This window comes from Xenopus laevis, chromosome 7S, assembly GCF_017654675.1.
Source record: "Xenopus laevis strain J_2021 chromosome 7S, Xenopus_laevis_v10.1, whole genome shotgun sequence".
Lineage (NCBI taxonomy): Eukaryota > Metazoa > Chordata > Amphibia > Anura > Pipidae > Xenopus > Xenopus laevis.
In genome coordinates, this window is record NC_054384.1 from 22,349,448 (window position 1) to 22,364,301 (window position 14,854).

Sequence of the window (14,854 nt, forward strand, 5' to 3'; positions counted from 1 at the left end):
ATGATTTCCTTCATTTCTTGCTAAGTTGTGCTTTGTGTGTATGTCTGAGCATGCAATACGCTTGAGATGCTTGTGGAAAGGTTATTATTTATTTAGCAGGCCCAGACACTGTTATAAAGATAATGGATAGGAAAAGTTAGCGACACTCTGCTTGTATTACTTTTATTTAGATTATTTTTAAATGGTATTATGCTCTCTACTTAAAAAGTGAAGTGAATTTGGTTATTCAGCTAATCAAACAAATCATGTGGTTTCAGTGACACAAGAATAGTCAGCTCCTTGGTAATAGTGCTTATTCTATTTGTAAATTGGTATTCTAAAGGCCCAAATACACGGGCCTATAAAAGCTGGCGACAGACCGAGTCTACAGGCTATTGGCCCGTCTGTGGGGCCATCCGACGGGCGTCCCCGATCAATATCTATCGGGCAAGATCAAAAATCCCATTGGATCACGGCCTCATCTGTTCGTTGATGTGGTCCCACGATCTGACCGCCCTAGGGCCCACGATCGGATCAGCTCGATATCACTACATCAGTGCGGGCATATCGGGGGGGGGGGAGAGATGTCGCCAAACGAGCGGATCTCCCTGTGTATGGCCACCTTAAGAGTATTTTCAATTAGTCATCGTGTTATATATTTTGTGGGTTTTTAAACTATTTGTTCTGGAGCGTTCTACTGTGAGATGTCAACTGGTATCTTGTTGCTAGGATCCCAGGTAGCCTAGCAAACAGGCTGTGCTTTGAATAACATACTTAAGGAATAGGGGGAACGGGTTATTGCTTTTTTTGGCTGGCAGAAAGACAATTCAAGTTTTTGAAGTATACAGTATGTGGAGACCCACAAAGACAAAATATACTGACCTCATTTTCTATCATAATTGGGGCAAGATGTAAAGAAAAATTAGGCTGGAGCAGTACATTGGTGTTTCCTTCAATGTTCCACAAAGGAGAACTAAAGGCAAACCTTACTTAATTTTGTAGATCTCATATTACCTCAGAACAACCGGTGGCAGTGGGTGGAATGGAAGTTGGAAAATACCTATACCATTGTGTCCTGATAAGCGAGTGCAGGGGGATTATGGGAAAAGGTTTTCCAGTAATTTAATCCCTTCATTCAGACCTGCCCAGACATAAAAGTATGATGAACATGAGCAGCATCACTGATAATATACTATTTTACTCTGGCCTTTTAACAACTGACAGCAGCTGGGATGTGTAGTTCTAAAAAACACAGCTGGAGGGCAATATCTCCCCACTGTAATGTTCAGGCACACATACACACAGTACAAGTCCCTTCATCATGACACAAACGGGGAATAACACTGCCCTCCCTCTCAGCTGGTAATTAATATGAGCACTGAGCGTCTACGGCTCAGAGACTATCCAGCCCACGCACGCACAACTCGTTTGTTTCCATCGCTGGGTTGTCACGTGGTGAGTCAAGAGGGAGATCAGCGTGTAGACACGCCCCCACATGACATCATTCTATCCCTCCCTCTACATGTCACGACTTCCTCAAAGTATCAATATGGAGCTTTTGCGGCCCATCCAGAGGAAGGAGCAGAGCGTTTGAATGTTACACAGAATTGTGGCGTCAGAAAGTTTAAATGTCAGAGAGAGGCAACATTGCGCAAGGAAGGGATTGCTAAAGGTAGGTGCTGCTGTGAGAGGAAAGTGCGGGGATCAAGGGAGGGAGTATGTGTCTGCTGTTCAATACAATTCCTTCTTGTTTCTGGGACAAAGCTTTGCAGTGAGATGGGCACTGATACTTAACTGTGCACTCGAACCCTGGCTGCAGGGACTGAGACAGGCCCAGGACTCCTGGCTACAGGCACTGAGATAGGCCCAGGACTCCTGGCTGCAGGGACTGAGATAGGCCCAGGACTCCTGGCTGCAGGCACTGTGGTCTGATCAGCACTGCTGGCCCATGGGGGCAGCTCAATCGTCTTGTAAATTGTAATCTGATGTCCTTTAAACCATTCATTCTAGCCTCTCTTTTATAAAGAAGGCTATTTTGGGCAATCTACAGAGAGGATTTCATTGAAGTCTTTCTAGACTACTCTGATATTGTATTGGCATTGCAAAAGCCATACGTCAGAGATGTTTAAAAGGATACTGTCATGGGAACATTTTTTTTCTTTTCAAAACACCTCCGTTAATAGTGCTGGTCGTGCAGAATTCTGCATTTACAGGATATTACAGTGAATGTAGCCCAATTTATAAATATGGTTTAGTTTATTTGGAAGCACTCATAGAAAAATGTCAATCAGCAAAGAGATAAGTCAATTCAATGCTAAATTAAAAATAAATGAAAGTTACAGTGGCTTATGTATTTCTTTTTATTCACTAACAAGTAGACTAACATAATGTTTTCAACCCTTTCACTAGGTCGGAGGATGGGAGGTTGGGGTCTGGATTTGACTGCTGGTCAGATTTTCAGTGCATCAGGGAACGTTCAAAATCCCCATTTGCCTCTAGTATCAGACTAGACTGCTCGAATTTTTGTCTGGCGAAGTGTTGCGATGGCTGCAAAGCCGTCGCTGCCGAACTTTTGCTGCTTAGTAAATTTACACCCCAGATAGTATGCTTTGTCAGGGATTTCCATTGGCTGAAACAATCCAGCTGCTAGCCCTGATTGTTAGAGGGTTACTTACGTGTGTCCTGCAGCATATAAACCCAACAGCCGTGCAGCCAGGTGTTCAGCCACAGTACTTATTCTCACTAACAATTACCATGAGTTGTGGGCAATGGGATTTTACTGGGATATGCAGACATGTGGAAACCAGTGCGTGTTGATCAAAGAAACATTTAAGCATGTCATTTACCTGGGAATCATAGGTTGCTTTCTTCTGCTGCATTTGTGCAATGTTTATGCAGTGAATCAGCCTTGGAATGGGGGTCCAGGGCCCCTCTCCACCAGTGCCTCCATGCGTTTGTACCTTGTTTTTTCTTCTCGCAGTCGCTATCAGGGCCAATGGGGTAGGTCGGGGAGCAGCACCTAGGGTCTCGGGCACGGTCGGTGGGGTTACACTTTGATGAATCTGCCCAAAGAGTTAAACTGTAAAGGAATCTGTCCATAGAAACAACCCCTACTCCAAAAGAATTCATGTAAGTCACTGTGTTGCAGAATAGGCCAATAATCAGACATATAACCATTTTAGAGCTACAGTCAAGTTATTGTGATGTGCTGGGATAAATTTAGAATTTATTGATTTTTTGGATCAAAGGCAGGAACCCAAGTAACGCTTCCAGGTACAGTACAGTGTATATCCCAGGCAGTTATTGTGCTCGGTATGAGGTATTGTTGTTGGAAATGTGATCTTTTCGCTGGCCAGCCTGTAAGGAACAGAACGGAAAATCGGCATTCTGGCATTTCCTTTGTATCATACTCATTATGGGAAAGCGCTGGGGTTGCTTCCTGCTTTTGTACAGAAAGATGAACACCACCAAAAAGAATAACCATGATGTGCTCTGCACAACGCCCTCTATTTATTTTTATAAAGAGTTCACTCAGCAGGAAGAGGCAGCTCATGGAAGGTTAGTCGACAAGATGAACGTGAGTTCTTCCACAGATGGAAGGGATGAACAAATGCTGATAGAGGTCACTTAGCTGAGTCACTGAAGCTGCTAAATTCTGCACTTTCTTTAGAGAGAAATCACTTCCTGTCCTTTTTTCAATATGGTTATTTTTCGGGTTCTAATAGCCCTGAGTTAAATTATACATGTGTGGACATGTACTCACTTGTAAATGGAATAAGCATGTCAATTTAACTAAGCATTACTAGGTACTTGTTAGTAGAAGTACTGGTCTCTTTAGTGTTCCTGATAGGGATACTCAAGGTTATTAGCTTTTACTACTTAACATTCTACTATAGGACTGTCCAAACCATGGCCTCCAAGTTGGATACAGCCCACCTTGTGTGTGGTTTTTTTTTTTGCCCTGATCCATAGGACATATTTGTCATAACTGTATTATTATTTTATATTACATTATTTGAATCTGTCCTCTTAATGCAGGGCCGGAACTAGGGGTAGACAGAAGAGGCACATGCCTGGGTTGCAAAACTTGGGTGGTTCCAGGTTCTTCATAAGCAGCCTACCCTTAGTCCTCCACTGAAAAAGGTTAAGCGGGTGCCGCTCTATGATGTCAAAGCGTGCTAATGCAGGCCCGTCTGTACCTGTTTTTCACCCACCAGCGTGTCCTAGTTTGCACACAGCAGCACATGTGCATTGCACATTGCGCGGCCACATGGGAGGCGGGGCTCTACGTGCCCAACCAGGTTGCCTGGGGCGCCAGGCCGGCATTGCCCAGCACTGTCTTAATGTGTACTATATCAGACCACTGCACGGGAAAATCACTGGCCGAACAGAAATGTGGGTTTGCTCCCCCTATATTTAGACCACTGATGCAATTTTAAAATATACTTATTGCTCATGATACGAATCTAAGAGTGGAGCTTATTAGCAATAGCCAGACTAGCGCTGGATCGCCATGATGCCCCTATGCTAAAACACGCACATACATGCAAGAAACTGTTAATCTCCTAAAAAGCTTGATATATTACACTGTAGAAATAGAATTTTAATTATCTGTCTGTTACAGGTAAATCAAGGAGCATCAAAAGCCCTTGGCTCAGGTCTTGGATACTTGGAACACATCTGTCAGCTCATAGAAAAAATTGGGCAGCTCCAGGAACACAACCTCAAGCTGCAAAGGCAAGTCTTTGCCTTGCAAAAAGAGGACAGAATGAAACAGATGAAAGAGGTAAGATCATGTTATACAACTTTTAGACGTTACCACAGTGTAGAATTTTTTGAAAATGTCTTTCTAACTGGATTCCTTGAGGGAGAAATTGAGCAATAGGACTGCTGGAGATCAGAAATTTAATGGTGTGACATGAGGGTCATGTGAGGCCTGGGGACAAATGTGGTGCACAATCTTTGTCACTCTTGCCCTTCAGCTAATGTATTCAAAACATAAAATTTGCTTCCAGTGATACATAATACTTCAGAGATACAAGAACAGACTTGTTTGGAAACTAAAATTAGATTGTTGCTGCTACCATTTAAATGTAACTTAGTGATGTGCGGGCTGGGCTGATACCAGCAGCACCCGCAGGTCGGGCAGGTTCGGGCCGACCTCGCACGCTCCTTTCCGGGACCTTCCAAATGCCGGTTTCCGACTTCCGGGTTGAGTTTTTATACACGCGCGCCTATCGCCCGCCCCTTTTTTTACGTCATCAGCAGGGTGGGTCGCGCGGATCTATAAAAGAGACCCGGAAGATGGGTGAGGGGCCTGACCACCACATCAAACTCGTTATCAAACTCTAACAAGTTTATGTATGATTTTGGCCAATCCACTTACAGTAAAAAAAAAGTGGGAAAGTGCCATTAGTCAATATTTCTGATATGCAGAAAGCTGAATCTTATGTGGCCAACTATAAATTAGTAGTTTATTGTAGCAGGTTGCTGGACAACAAGGCCTAATGCATTTTATGCCCTTAATCATAGGATCATGATTAAGTAGCCTATGTTTAAGGCATTAAGTCCCGAAACATGCCTGAAACGCGCCAGTCCTTGTTGTACAGCAGCCTGCTGCAATAAACGACTGCTTTTATTTAAACGGTCAGCTGCCGTGTTTGTGAATAAGAAATGTTGGATATGGTTGGGGCACCGGTGGCTGAGCACTTGGGAAGATCATGGCATACAAAATATAGAGGATTTGTGAGGGAGGACATATGGTGGAAGGTGGGTCTGGAGCGTTCTTTTCTTTAGTTTTACGCAGCTATAAATCACTGACCATTAGCTATAAAAATAGTTTTGCTTTGTAAATGTGAACTTTATAAATCTGTTTCCTGTTTTAGAGAATTACAGAATTGGTTTAGCTTTTTAGACATGGGAAAGGAATTTCAAAAGTCTTCTTGTTGTTCTTGTTTTAATAAATATGACCAATATGGACATAAGAGTAATAGCAAGAAACGCACACCAGTCGTTGGCATTAATGTGACAATTTTACAGGTGTTTACAATTTTATAGATCTAAGAGCCCAAAGCTGTGTCAGTTCTGTAATAATGTAACAAGGCTGTCAAATAACCAATCAATACCCCACTCTCCCCCAAAAGGCATATGTAGGTTAATATGAACAAGAAATCCATTAGAAGGAGCTTAACTTTGGAATGCCAGAAACGTGAGCATGATATCACAGTAGTGAACAGAAGAAGAGAGATATTATGGGTTACATTGCTCCTCTCTCCCCTCTTGTAGGAGTATGTTGTACAGCACTGCTGCTGTGGAGCAGCCAATGTTTTCCTCAGTTCCCACCAAGAGATGAAGAAACAAGTTCCCTTGAGAAGGAACCGGCCACACAGTATGTTTGTACAAAGTGGAAATAACTCTGACCTTTTCATGATCCCAGAAACCGGTGTCAACTCAGAGAAGTTTGGCTACAAAGGTTGGTGTCTTATCAACAGTTCTGTTTTTACAAATCTTAATAAAACACTGAAGAACAATAGAAGTTAAGACATGTTACTGGATGAACAGAGTGTATGCCATAGGCCACAGCAGATGCCAACTCATTCATGTATTGAGTTTACTTATACAAGCGTCTGTTGTCCAACGCAACTTATTTGCAAACACAAATTGCAAAGAAAGGGTGTCATTAGTTCTTATGGAGCTGTTTATACAGTCAAGGGCCTGGAACAGATCAAAAGGACACTGAAGCTGCCGATATCGGTCGTTTGGACCGATTTGACAGCTTATCTGCCCGTGTATGGGGGCTTCCGACGGGTCTTCCCGATCGATATCTGGCCACGATATCGATCGGGAAGGTTGGATTTTTACCCGACCGACCCGTCGGAGCCGCTTGGCGCATTGTAATTCGATCGTTCGGCCATACGGCCGAACGTTCGAATTACCCCCGATATTGCCACGCAGTTTAGTGGCATATCGGGGAAAGATCCGCTCGTTTGGCGATGTCGTCAAATGAGCAGATCTTGGAGTCTATGACCACCTTAAAGGTGGCCATACACAGGCAGATAATGCTGCAGATATCTGTAGTTTAGACCAATTTTACAGCTAATCTGTCCGTGTATGGAGGATTCCGACGGGTCTTTCCAATCGATATCTGGAGAAAATTTCGTTCGGGAAGGTTTGATTTTTTTCTCCTGATCGACCCGTCTAAGGCCATTGTGCTCGTTGTAATCCAATCGTTTGGCCATAGGGCCGATATAGCCCTGCTGTTAGTGGCATATCGGGGAAAAGATCCGCTCGCCAAACTAGCGGATCTTAAGGTGGCCATACACGGGCTGATAAAAGCTGCCGACAGACCATGTCGGCAGCTTATTGGCCCGTGTATGGGGCCCCCCGACGGGCTTCACCGATCGAGATCTGGCCGAAAGTCGGCCAGATCTCGATCGGATGGGACAGAAAATCCTGTCGGATCGCGGCCGCATCTATTCGTTGATGCGGTCCCGCGATCTGACCGCCCGTTTGGGCATCGTTAGGATCCGATCGTTGGGCCCTAGGGCCCACGATCGGATCAGCCCGATATTGCCCACCTCAAGGTGGGCATATTGGAGGGAGATCCGCCAAACGAGCGGATCTCTCCATGTATGGCCACCTTTATAGTGTATGGCCACCTTAAGATGGGTTTACACTAGCACATTTCTATAGCAATAAAATTGCTTGTCTTAAGCTCAATAATTAAGCACAATAAAATGTACAAAGTAACAATTTTCACTGCATTCTCTGGCCAGAGTTGTCAATCTTAATGACAAAAATGGAAAAATAAGTGGGCTAAACTCTTTATTCAGAAACTGTTTTAATGCATGCATTGATATAATTTGATCATGTTTATGCACAATTGCTTCCGCGAAGACAGTAGTTCAAGGTGTGGTATTTATTCATTATGCCTAATGCTTGGGACCTGGGTTATCCAGATAAGGGGGTTTTCCCTAAAATAAATCACAGTATCTTTGAACTACTAAAAACATTCAAATACTCAATATATCCAATAGGATTGTTTTGCAACCAAATGGATTCATTCAGTTTATTACAAGGTATTGTTTTATTATTGCAGAGAAACGGGTAAATCATTAAAAAGTATTTGCTTATGGGAAATGGCCTTCCTGTATTTTGGAGCTTTTCGGGTTTCCAGATAAGCCTTTGAGCAAGCAGCAGCTTGCAAAATAAGGGCAGATGCAAATTCATTTTTTTTGTCCTAAGACAAACCTGTAAGTTCAGGGTCCTAAGGCAGTTTGAACCAGTCTGTACTCCCTAACAAGTTAGAGGACGGGCAATGAGTTGTCTACATGGGGGTAGATGCTTCACAACAGCGCACAGAGATCATTTATCTAACATGGAAGGCAGGTGCAAAGTGAATAAACATGGCAAACTGCATGGCAGACATTGTAATTGACCATAATGGATCTCTTATAACAGCAAAGTGCAAACTTTAGAATAATATGGCTTTTTTAACCTAAAATTAATTTTCTTCTTCATAACATACTCTGCACGTTTCAAAGGCTGCTGAATCATTACACTTATTAATTTGTATCTCTAGCAATGCCAGTGCTTCACTTAATTATGTTTTACTAATTTGAGAATTTCTTGCTACAGCATCGAATGTGCAGATGAATGAAAGAAGAAGCCCTTCGTTGCTCGGGTTTAGGAAGTCAGCCAACAAAGTGAAATTTGATGAAAGAGATTTTCAAAAATTGTGGGACAAGACATACTGTTATGCTTTGCCAGAGCAGGAAACTAGAAAGGTAAAGAAAATGCATATGCAGAGTATTTTTGTTGGCTTCATGGCAACCTAGGAAGATGGAGGTCATGACACACCATGTTTACTTCCATCATCTTCATCATAAATAATTTATATGACAAAGTGGGTGTTTCAATAATTACACAAACAAGGGTTAAAGAATAAATATCCACAAGAGCTTGCAATCATGTACTATACATTTCTTCATATCTACTTGATATTACTGGTGTCTACTTCTATAACATGGTACAGGTTGCATAGATGGAACCTCTGGCACTTGAACCATAACATTTTTTAAATAAGGGCTCCTTGAGCAATTGCAAGGCAGCTCCGGAACAAGAAACCCCTTGTTATGGTTTCAGTTAGAAGTAAGACTTAAAAGAAAACTATACCCCCCAAACAATGTAGGTCTCTATAAAAATAAATTGCATGAAACAGCTCATATGTAAAACCCTGCTTCATGTAAATAAACCATTTTCATAATAATATACTTTATTAGTAGTATGTGCTATTGGGTATTAGAAAATAAGCCCCCCCCCGGGATCCTATGATTCATGGTGCACACAAACAAACCATACAAGTTAGGTCACATGAGCCAATAACTGGACAAAGTTCTGTCTTTTATTCCCACACTTCTTCCTGTTACAGTCAGAGTTGTAGTATTTCTGGTCAGGTGATCTCTGAGGTAGCACAAAGAATATCATAAAATGGGGGGCTAAAGGGAAAAGATGTAAAAGGGCAATATTTACTTATATATATATTTCAGTTTGGTAACATTCTTTAATATAAAACTTAATATGATGTAAACTATCTGTTGCTTAAATATTCATTTTTGGGGGTATAGGGTTCCTTTTAGTCTAATGTAGCGATGGTTCAAAGTTTCTTTTAGGTTAAACAAGTCTGTAGGGCCTTCATCGTTTACCTTGGGTCACTTCTTCAACAAAGAATCAATGTATTAAATGAAGGTGTAGTCCAGCAATATCTTTGTGTAAGGACTCTATGTGGTCTAGTGGGCAGCGGGGTCCACCGCTGCTCCTTCGGCGTGGACGCCCGCCGCACTCCCTCCTTCTTCTCCTGTGCCGGTCCCCTCTATGGTGAGCACTTCCGGGTTTCATAGGCGCATTCACGCTGGAGTGATGACGTTATCGCGCAACGGCGCGAAATTCAAAGTATTTAAAGGCGCTTTGTATAATTACACATTGCCCGTTGTTAGGTTCTATTTGTAAAGTTCCTAGGTGTCTGATTCTATCTGTTATTACTGGTTTTGATCCTTGCCTGCCTTTTTGACTATTCTGATCCTCTCCAATCCTGACCTTTGCCTGCCCACTGACTATTCTACACTCTATATCCTACACTCTATATCCTGATTCGGGCCTGTCTGACGATTCCCTGCTTGTGCTGGTCCAGCAGCTCAGCTTGGGTTCTGGATATAGGGTGCCGACATGACACTAGGTCAAGAAACATGGCTGTAGGTGGAATGTTTAAAACCGTAATGCTACAGTATGTTGCTCAATACTCAGGCTAATAATCAGTAACCCTCCATCATTAAATGATTATTCAGTAAAAGGGTGGTAACATTTAATCTGTACTATATAGTGGGTTACAGTCACCTTTCAGACTTCAATGGCCAATGAGATCAAATAATTCAGTATTCTCCAACACATTGGCTGTTGTTCCCAGTTGGCCTCAAAGCAGGTACTTTGATTGGGGCAAGTTTTGGTAGCATAAAACAGATGTACTGCCAAACAGATTGTCCTTTAGACTGCCAGTCCACATAAGGGAACCTTTATTCATGCTTGTGTTGCTCCCCAACTCTTTTACATTTGAGTGTGGCTCACAGTTAAAAAAAAAGATTGGGGGCCCCTGCCTTACACTTTTAAAAGTTAAAGATATGTGCTAATTGTATTGTAATTGGTCCACCTGGGTGGATGTCATAGATTTAGCAGTGTGCAGTGTTATTCTACCTGCCACATAAGTTCAGCTAGTAGGGCGGGATGAGATTCTAATATCTGTAGGAAAAAGAGAAATGGGAGCACCATCCATCAATTGGAGAAACAGAAGATGGTGTGCAGGGTCCAGTAAAGTGATCCCATATAGAGGAGAAAGATGACCCATATAACTGCACCTTCCCATCTATTGGATCCGAAAGTTTATGTGTATCAGTTAAAACTTATCTTTTAATAAATAGTTTAAAATAATGTCCAAAAACAAATTAGTTAAAACTTAGATTCTAATATCTGCCACACATGTACTGCTACATGGTAGGATGTCATTGTAATATCTGTCACATTCTACTAGAAGTTATGTAGTAGAGTGTGGTGTCTTTTTACTACAGTATGTGCAGCACTGAGCTAATGAGTTTAGATGAATATACTGTCTCCTTGATAAGCAATTATTGTTCTACATTCTGAGCCATATAGTACTGCACAATATTTACATAATACAACTAGTAATTTTACCTTTTATGTTCTGTAGTTTGATCATCCATTCGGAATTGTCAGGGAACTTCTGAAGAAAACAAAGACCAGAAATAAGTTGGGAATATCGGCATCTTTGAAAAGTTCATGCCCTCAGCTCTACAGGTATACTATTCTTTAATTCCCACTTTTGGGACAATGCATGTTGGGCCAGATTTCTTCTGACTGCCCCCAGAGGCCAGTATCTTCTGTCACCCCCATCCCACCCCAACCCAGGAGATATAGGTGGTTTGGAGGGGTAGAAGTTTTGAAAGCTGGAGCTCATGCCACGTAATACTCATCTAAATCAATAGTGTGCATGACATTAGAGACAACTATAGTTAACTACTAGTATACTGAGATATTCTGGAAAATATAATATCATGCAAAACGTGTTAACCACCAATTAGATGTTTGCTTTGAAGCTGTAGACCAGCGCTGAATGCTAATTGGCTGCTAAGGGCTGATTGAACTGCGATTGAACTGAGGAAGTAAACTTTGCACCCTGTATTTCACTACTTCTCTATCTATAAAGTGTGGCAAGAAAAGTGCACTGCTTTTATAAATCAGTTTTTTTCACAATACATAACAATTGCATTTCTTTCTTGCTAGTAAATATGGTGTGCAGTATCTTGTTTTGAATGTTTGAAACTGAAATAAATAAAGATAAAAATATTTACTTATTCAAGAAATCAAATTGTTTTTTTAATTAAACATATCTAAAAGGTCATTTTTACACCAGGAATAAATAGTGTAGCTTTCTTCTTGTTATGAGTGACCAAAACCCAAACTAAAAATTGTTGACTGCATTTCCTTAAACCTTGATTCAACTTTTATATGCCTCTTAATTAGACCTTTTTTAATCCATGTTGAAAGTTACATCTTCATGTGCAAAATATTTAATTGCCTAATGCTGATATACTTTAACAATCTTAAGGCAAGAAGACTATTTGATTAATACTTTACCCAACAAGTGCATGTCATTAATAGAAATCCAGCTTGTGGTTAATGAAATCTAGGAAATTCAATTTATTAAATGAAGTTCAGACTTTCTGTAAGGTATTGGCATTGGCTTTCTCTAGGAAGAGCGGAAATTAAATACATATTAAAAATTTCAGATTATGCTCTTTTTCGCTTTTTACTCTTGATTTAGGGCATGGACACACATGCAGTTTTACAGCGCAGTAACACGTCTTGTAAATACGCTAACCTAGTGTGCCATTGCCTATGCTTGAAACCGCTTTGCATATTTAAGAGGGGGTCGGCTTTTTTGAAAACCGTGCTGTAAAACTGCATGTGTGTCCATGCCCTAAATCAAGGAACCATTGCTGGCATCCAGTGAAGAGGGTTAGTGACTTTTGTCCCTGGAATCTATGCACAAAGGGAATATGTCCATGCAATAAAAAGTCATGAATAACTTGTAAAATATAAACAGAAGGTACATTATTCTTTTATACTAGTTTATACATTATCCTCTATATAATATTGTCTGTGCTACAAAATACTCTTCTGAGCAGATTCTCCACAAGTAAAGAATCTGCAGCCCTGCTGCAGGTGGATTTCAGTGCAAAATACAAAATGTCATGTTTCGGTGCCGAAATCCTCTACATCTGACTGCACCAGAGTGGAAACAATCCGGTTGCAGATAGAGCAGAGTCAAAGCAGCGGAGCAGCAGATTCTGGCCCTAGCCTAAAAGTCTGCTTGTCTTCTTGAATTGCTGCCTATTTAAGTGTTATAAACAGTTGAATGGCATGTTAACAAGAACTGTTATTATTTTTGCAATTATCTTCCTCAGGCCTGATCTTGTACAATGCGATTTGAAAAGAAAAGAAAGGAACTCAATGATTGTTCTTGGACCGAATACAAAGAGGGAATCTATGTGGTCTAGCAATTTTCTCTTAAGCAGGTAAACAGCCCTCATTTGTACTAATGACTGATGGCAACATTGGTGATTTATATCTTATTGATTAGGCAAATAGAGATTAGTTGTGTGATTCACAAGGGTGATCTCTCTTTTACAATGGCTTGAGAGTTATGTGATTAAATGAAAGGATGAATGTGTCACAGGATTCCATTGGCGTTAGAAGATTTTAATCTGAACTGGATATTTATATCTTTCTTTAGTTGTACACAGACATTAAGGGCCCTGACACACTGGGGTGCTTTATCACACGGCTGGAAATCAATACCGCCACTGTTCTCTCTGAATGTAAAGCACATTATATGATGGAGATCTCCGATTGTCAACAGAAATTGTGGAAGGAGGCATTGTTGTATTATAATTCATTCATCAATGGAAAGGGTTTAAGCTGGCAATAGATGGAAAGATAAATTAGTACGAATTGAAGTTTCGGACGATTTTCTGACTGTGTGTGGATCGTCCCGACATTTTTCATGACGTTAAGGACAGGTTCGAAGGTTTCTGTCCGCTAATGATAATATCTCTGCATGTATTGCCCGTCTGATGATATCAATGGGTGACTGTCACTTCTATTTGTCCGACATAACTTTAATACGATTGCTGTCACTACACAGGTAATGTGGTCAGGTGAACCAGTTTGTAGATCTTTTCATAGCAGTGAAATAAACTACAGCTCAAGGTTTTCTCATTCGCTGTACTTAGAAATAGCACAAAACTATTCCAACATAACTATTCCCCTGCAATATCAAGGAAAAGGATTTTTTAATAAGATTTGTCACCCTGATGAAGTAAAATATCTCTGATACCCCAGTGAAAAGACTGTAATGTAATTAAACAGCTCTACTAAGCAATCAGTTTAGAAGAAAGCATCTCATAGTCGCCATTGGTGAGTATGGTGTTCCTTTTCTCCAGAGTCCCCATTGGCAAATTTACATTTTTGAACATATACTTATTCTTTGAATACTTCCTTGACTAAATGACGGTGCTATTTGGATGGAGGCAAATTGACAAAAGTGTACTGTGATCTGAAGTTTAATATTGTGATGGCTGTCTATATTTTTCTGTGTTCAAGCCATAAACCATACAATTTAATTGTCTTTAGAAAAGATGATGATATGTGAAGGTGTGGAAGAGGAAGAAGAAGAAGAAAAGCAAGAGGATGTGGAGAAAAGACAAAAACAGGATGCTAAGAAAAATGGAAAACGTGTGGAAGCTGCTCTATTAGATGGAAATGTAAATATTGTACACTATAAAATGAGCAATGCAAGTGTACAAAGATGTGTTGATTTGGAATTCCCAGGGCTATTTATTCTGCAAACTGATTTTGACTTGTTATTTATTGCCTGTTTTGTTTTCAATGTCAGGATATTTCAGTTCAAACATGTATAGTACATTTTCACAGTCTCCAACACTCCTGAATGGAACATTGGGACAGTTTAGGCTACGCCACTGGTCTGTTTCATTCATGCGGTGCATCTAATGATAGGAAAGAATTACATATTAGTATATCTCCCCGAAAAACCTTCCTGCCGGCTAGAGTCAAAATCGTCGGCAGGATGGCACTCTGAGCGCTTTGATTTCCAAAGTCGCCCGAAGTTGCGTCAAGAGGAAAGCTCTCTGAGTGCCATCCCGCCAGCAATTTAGATTCTAGCCAGAGGGAAGACTTTTTGGGGAGATAAGTTGCCGGAATAAGAGGCGCTATGTCGCCAGGCAAC

General features: G+C 41.0%; 1 protein-coding gene across 2 annotated transcripts; it reads left to right on the forward strand.

The window, feature by feature from the left end:
* Nucleotides 1–1,330: 1,330 nt before the first annotated feature.
* LOC121396223 lies at nucleotides 1,331–14,457 on the forward strand. 2 transcript variants are annotated; one of them, XM_041570982.1, is made up of 7 exons: nucleotides 1,461–1,651; nucleotides 4,604–4,765; nucleotides 6,265–6,451; nucleotides 8,617–8,765; nucleotides 11,237–11,343; nucleotides 13,014–13,124; nucleotides 14,242–14,457. In XM_041570982.1, exons 1-7 carry the CDS (start codon nucleotides 1,574–1,576, stop codon nucleotides 14,258–14,260), a joined length of 813 nt encoding a protein of 270 aa, XP_041426916.1. In that variant the 5' UTR covers nucleotides 1,461–1,573; the 3' UTR covers nucleotides 14,261–14,457. The 2 variants fall into 2 exon arrangements, with proteins under 2 accessions (XP_041426915.1, XP_041426916.1); XM_041570981.1 differs by lacking the exon at nucleotides 6,265–6,451 and having other exon boundaries at nucleotides 1,331–1,651.
* The last annotated feature ends 397 nt before the right edge of the window (nucleotides 14,458–14,854 follow it).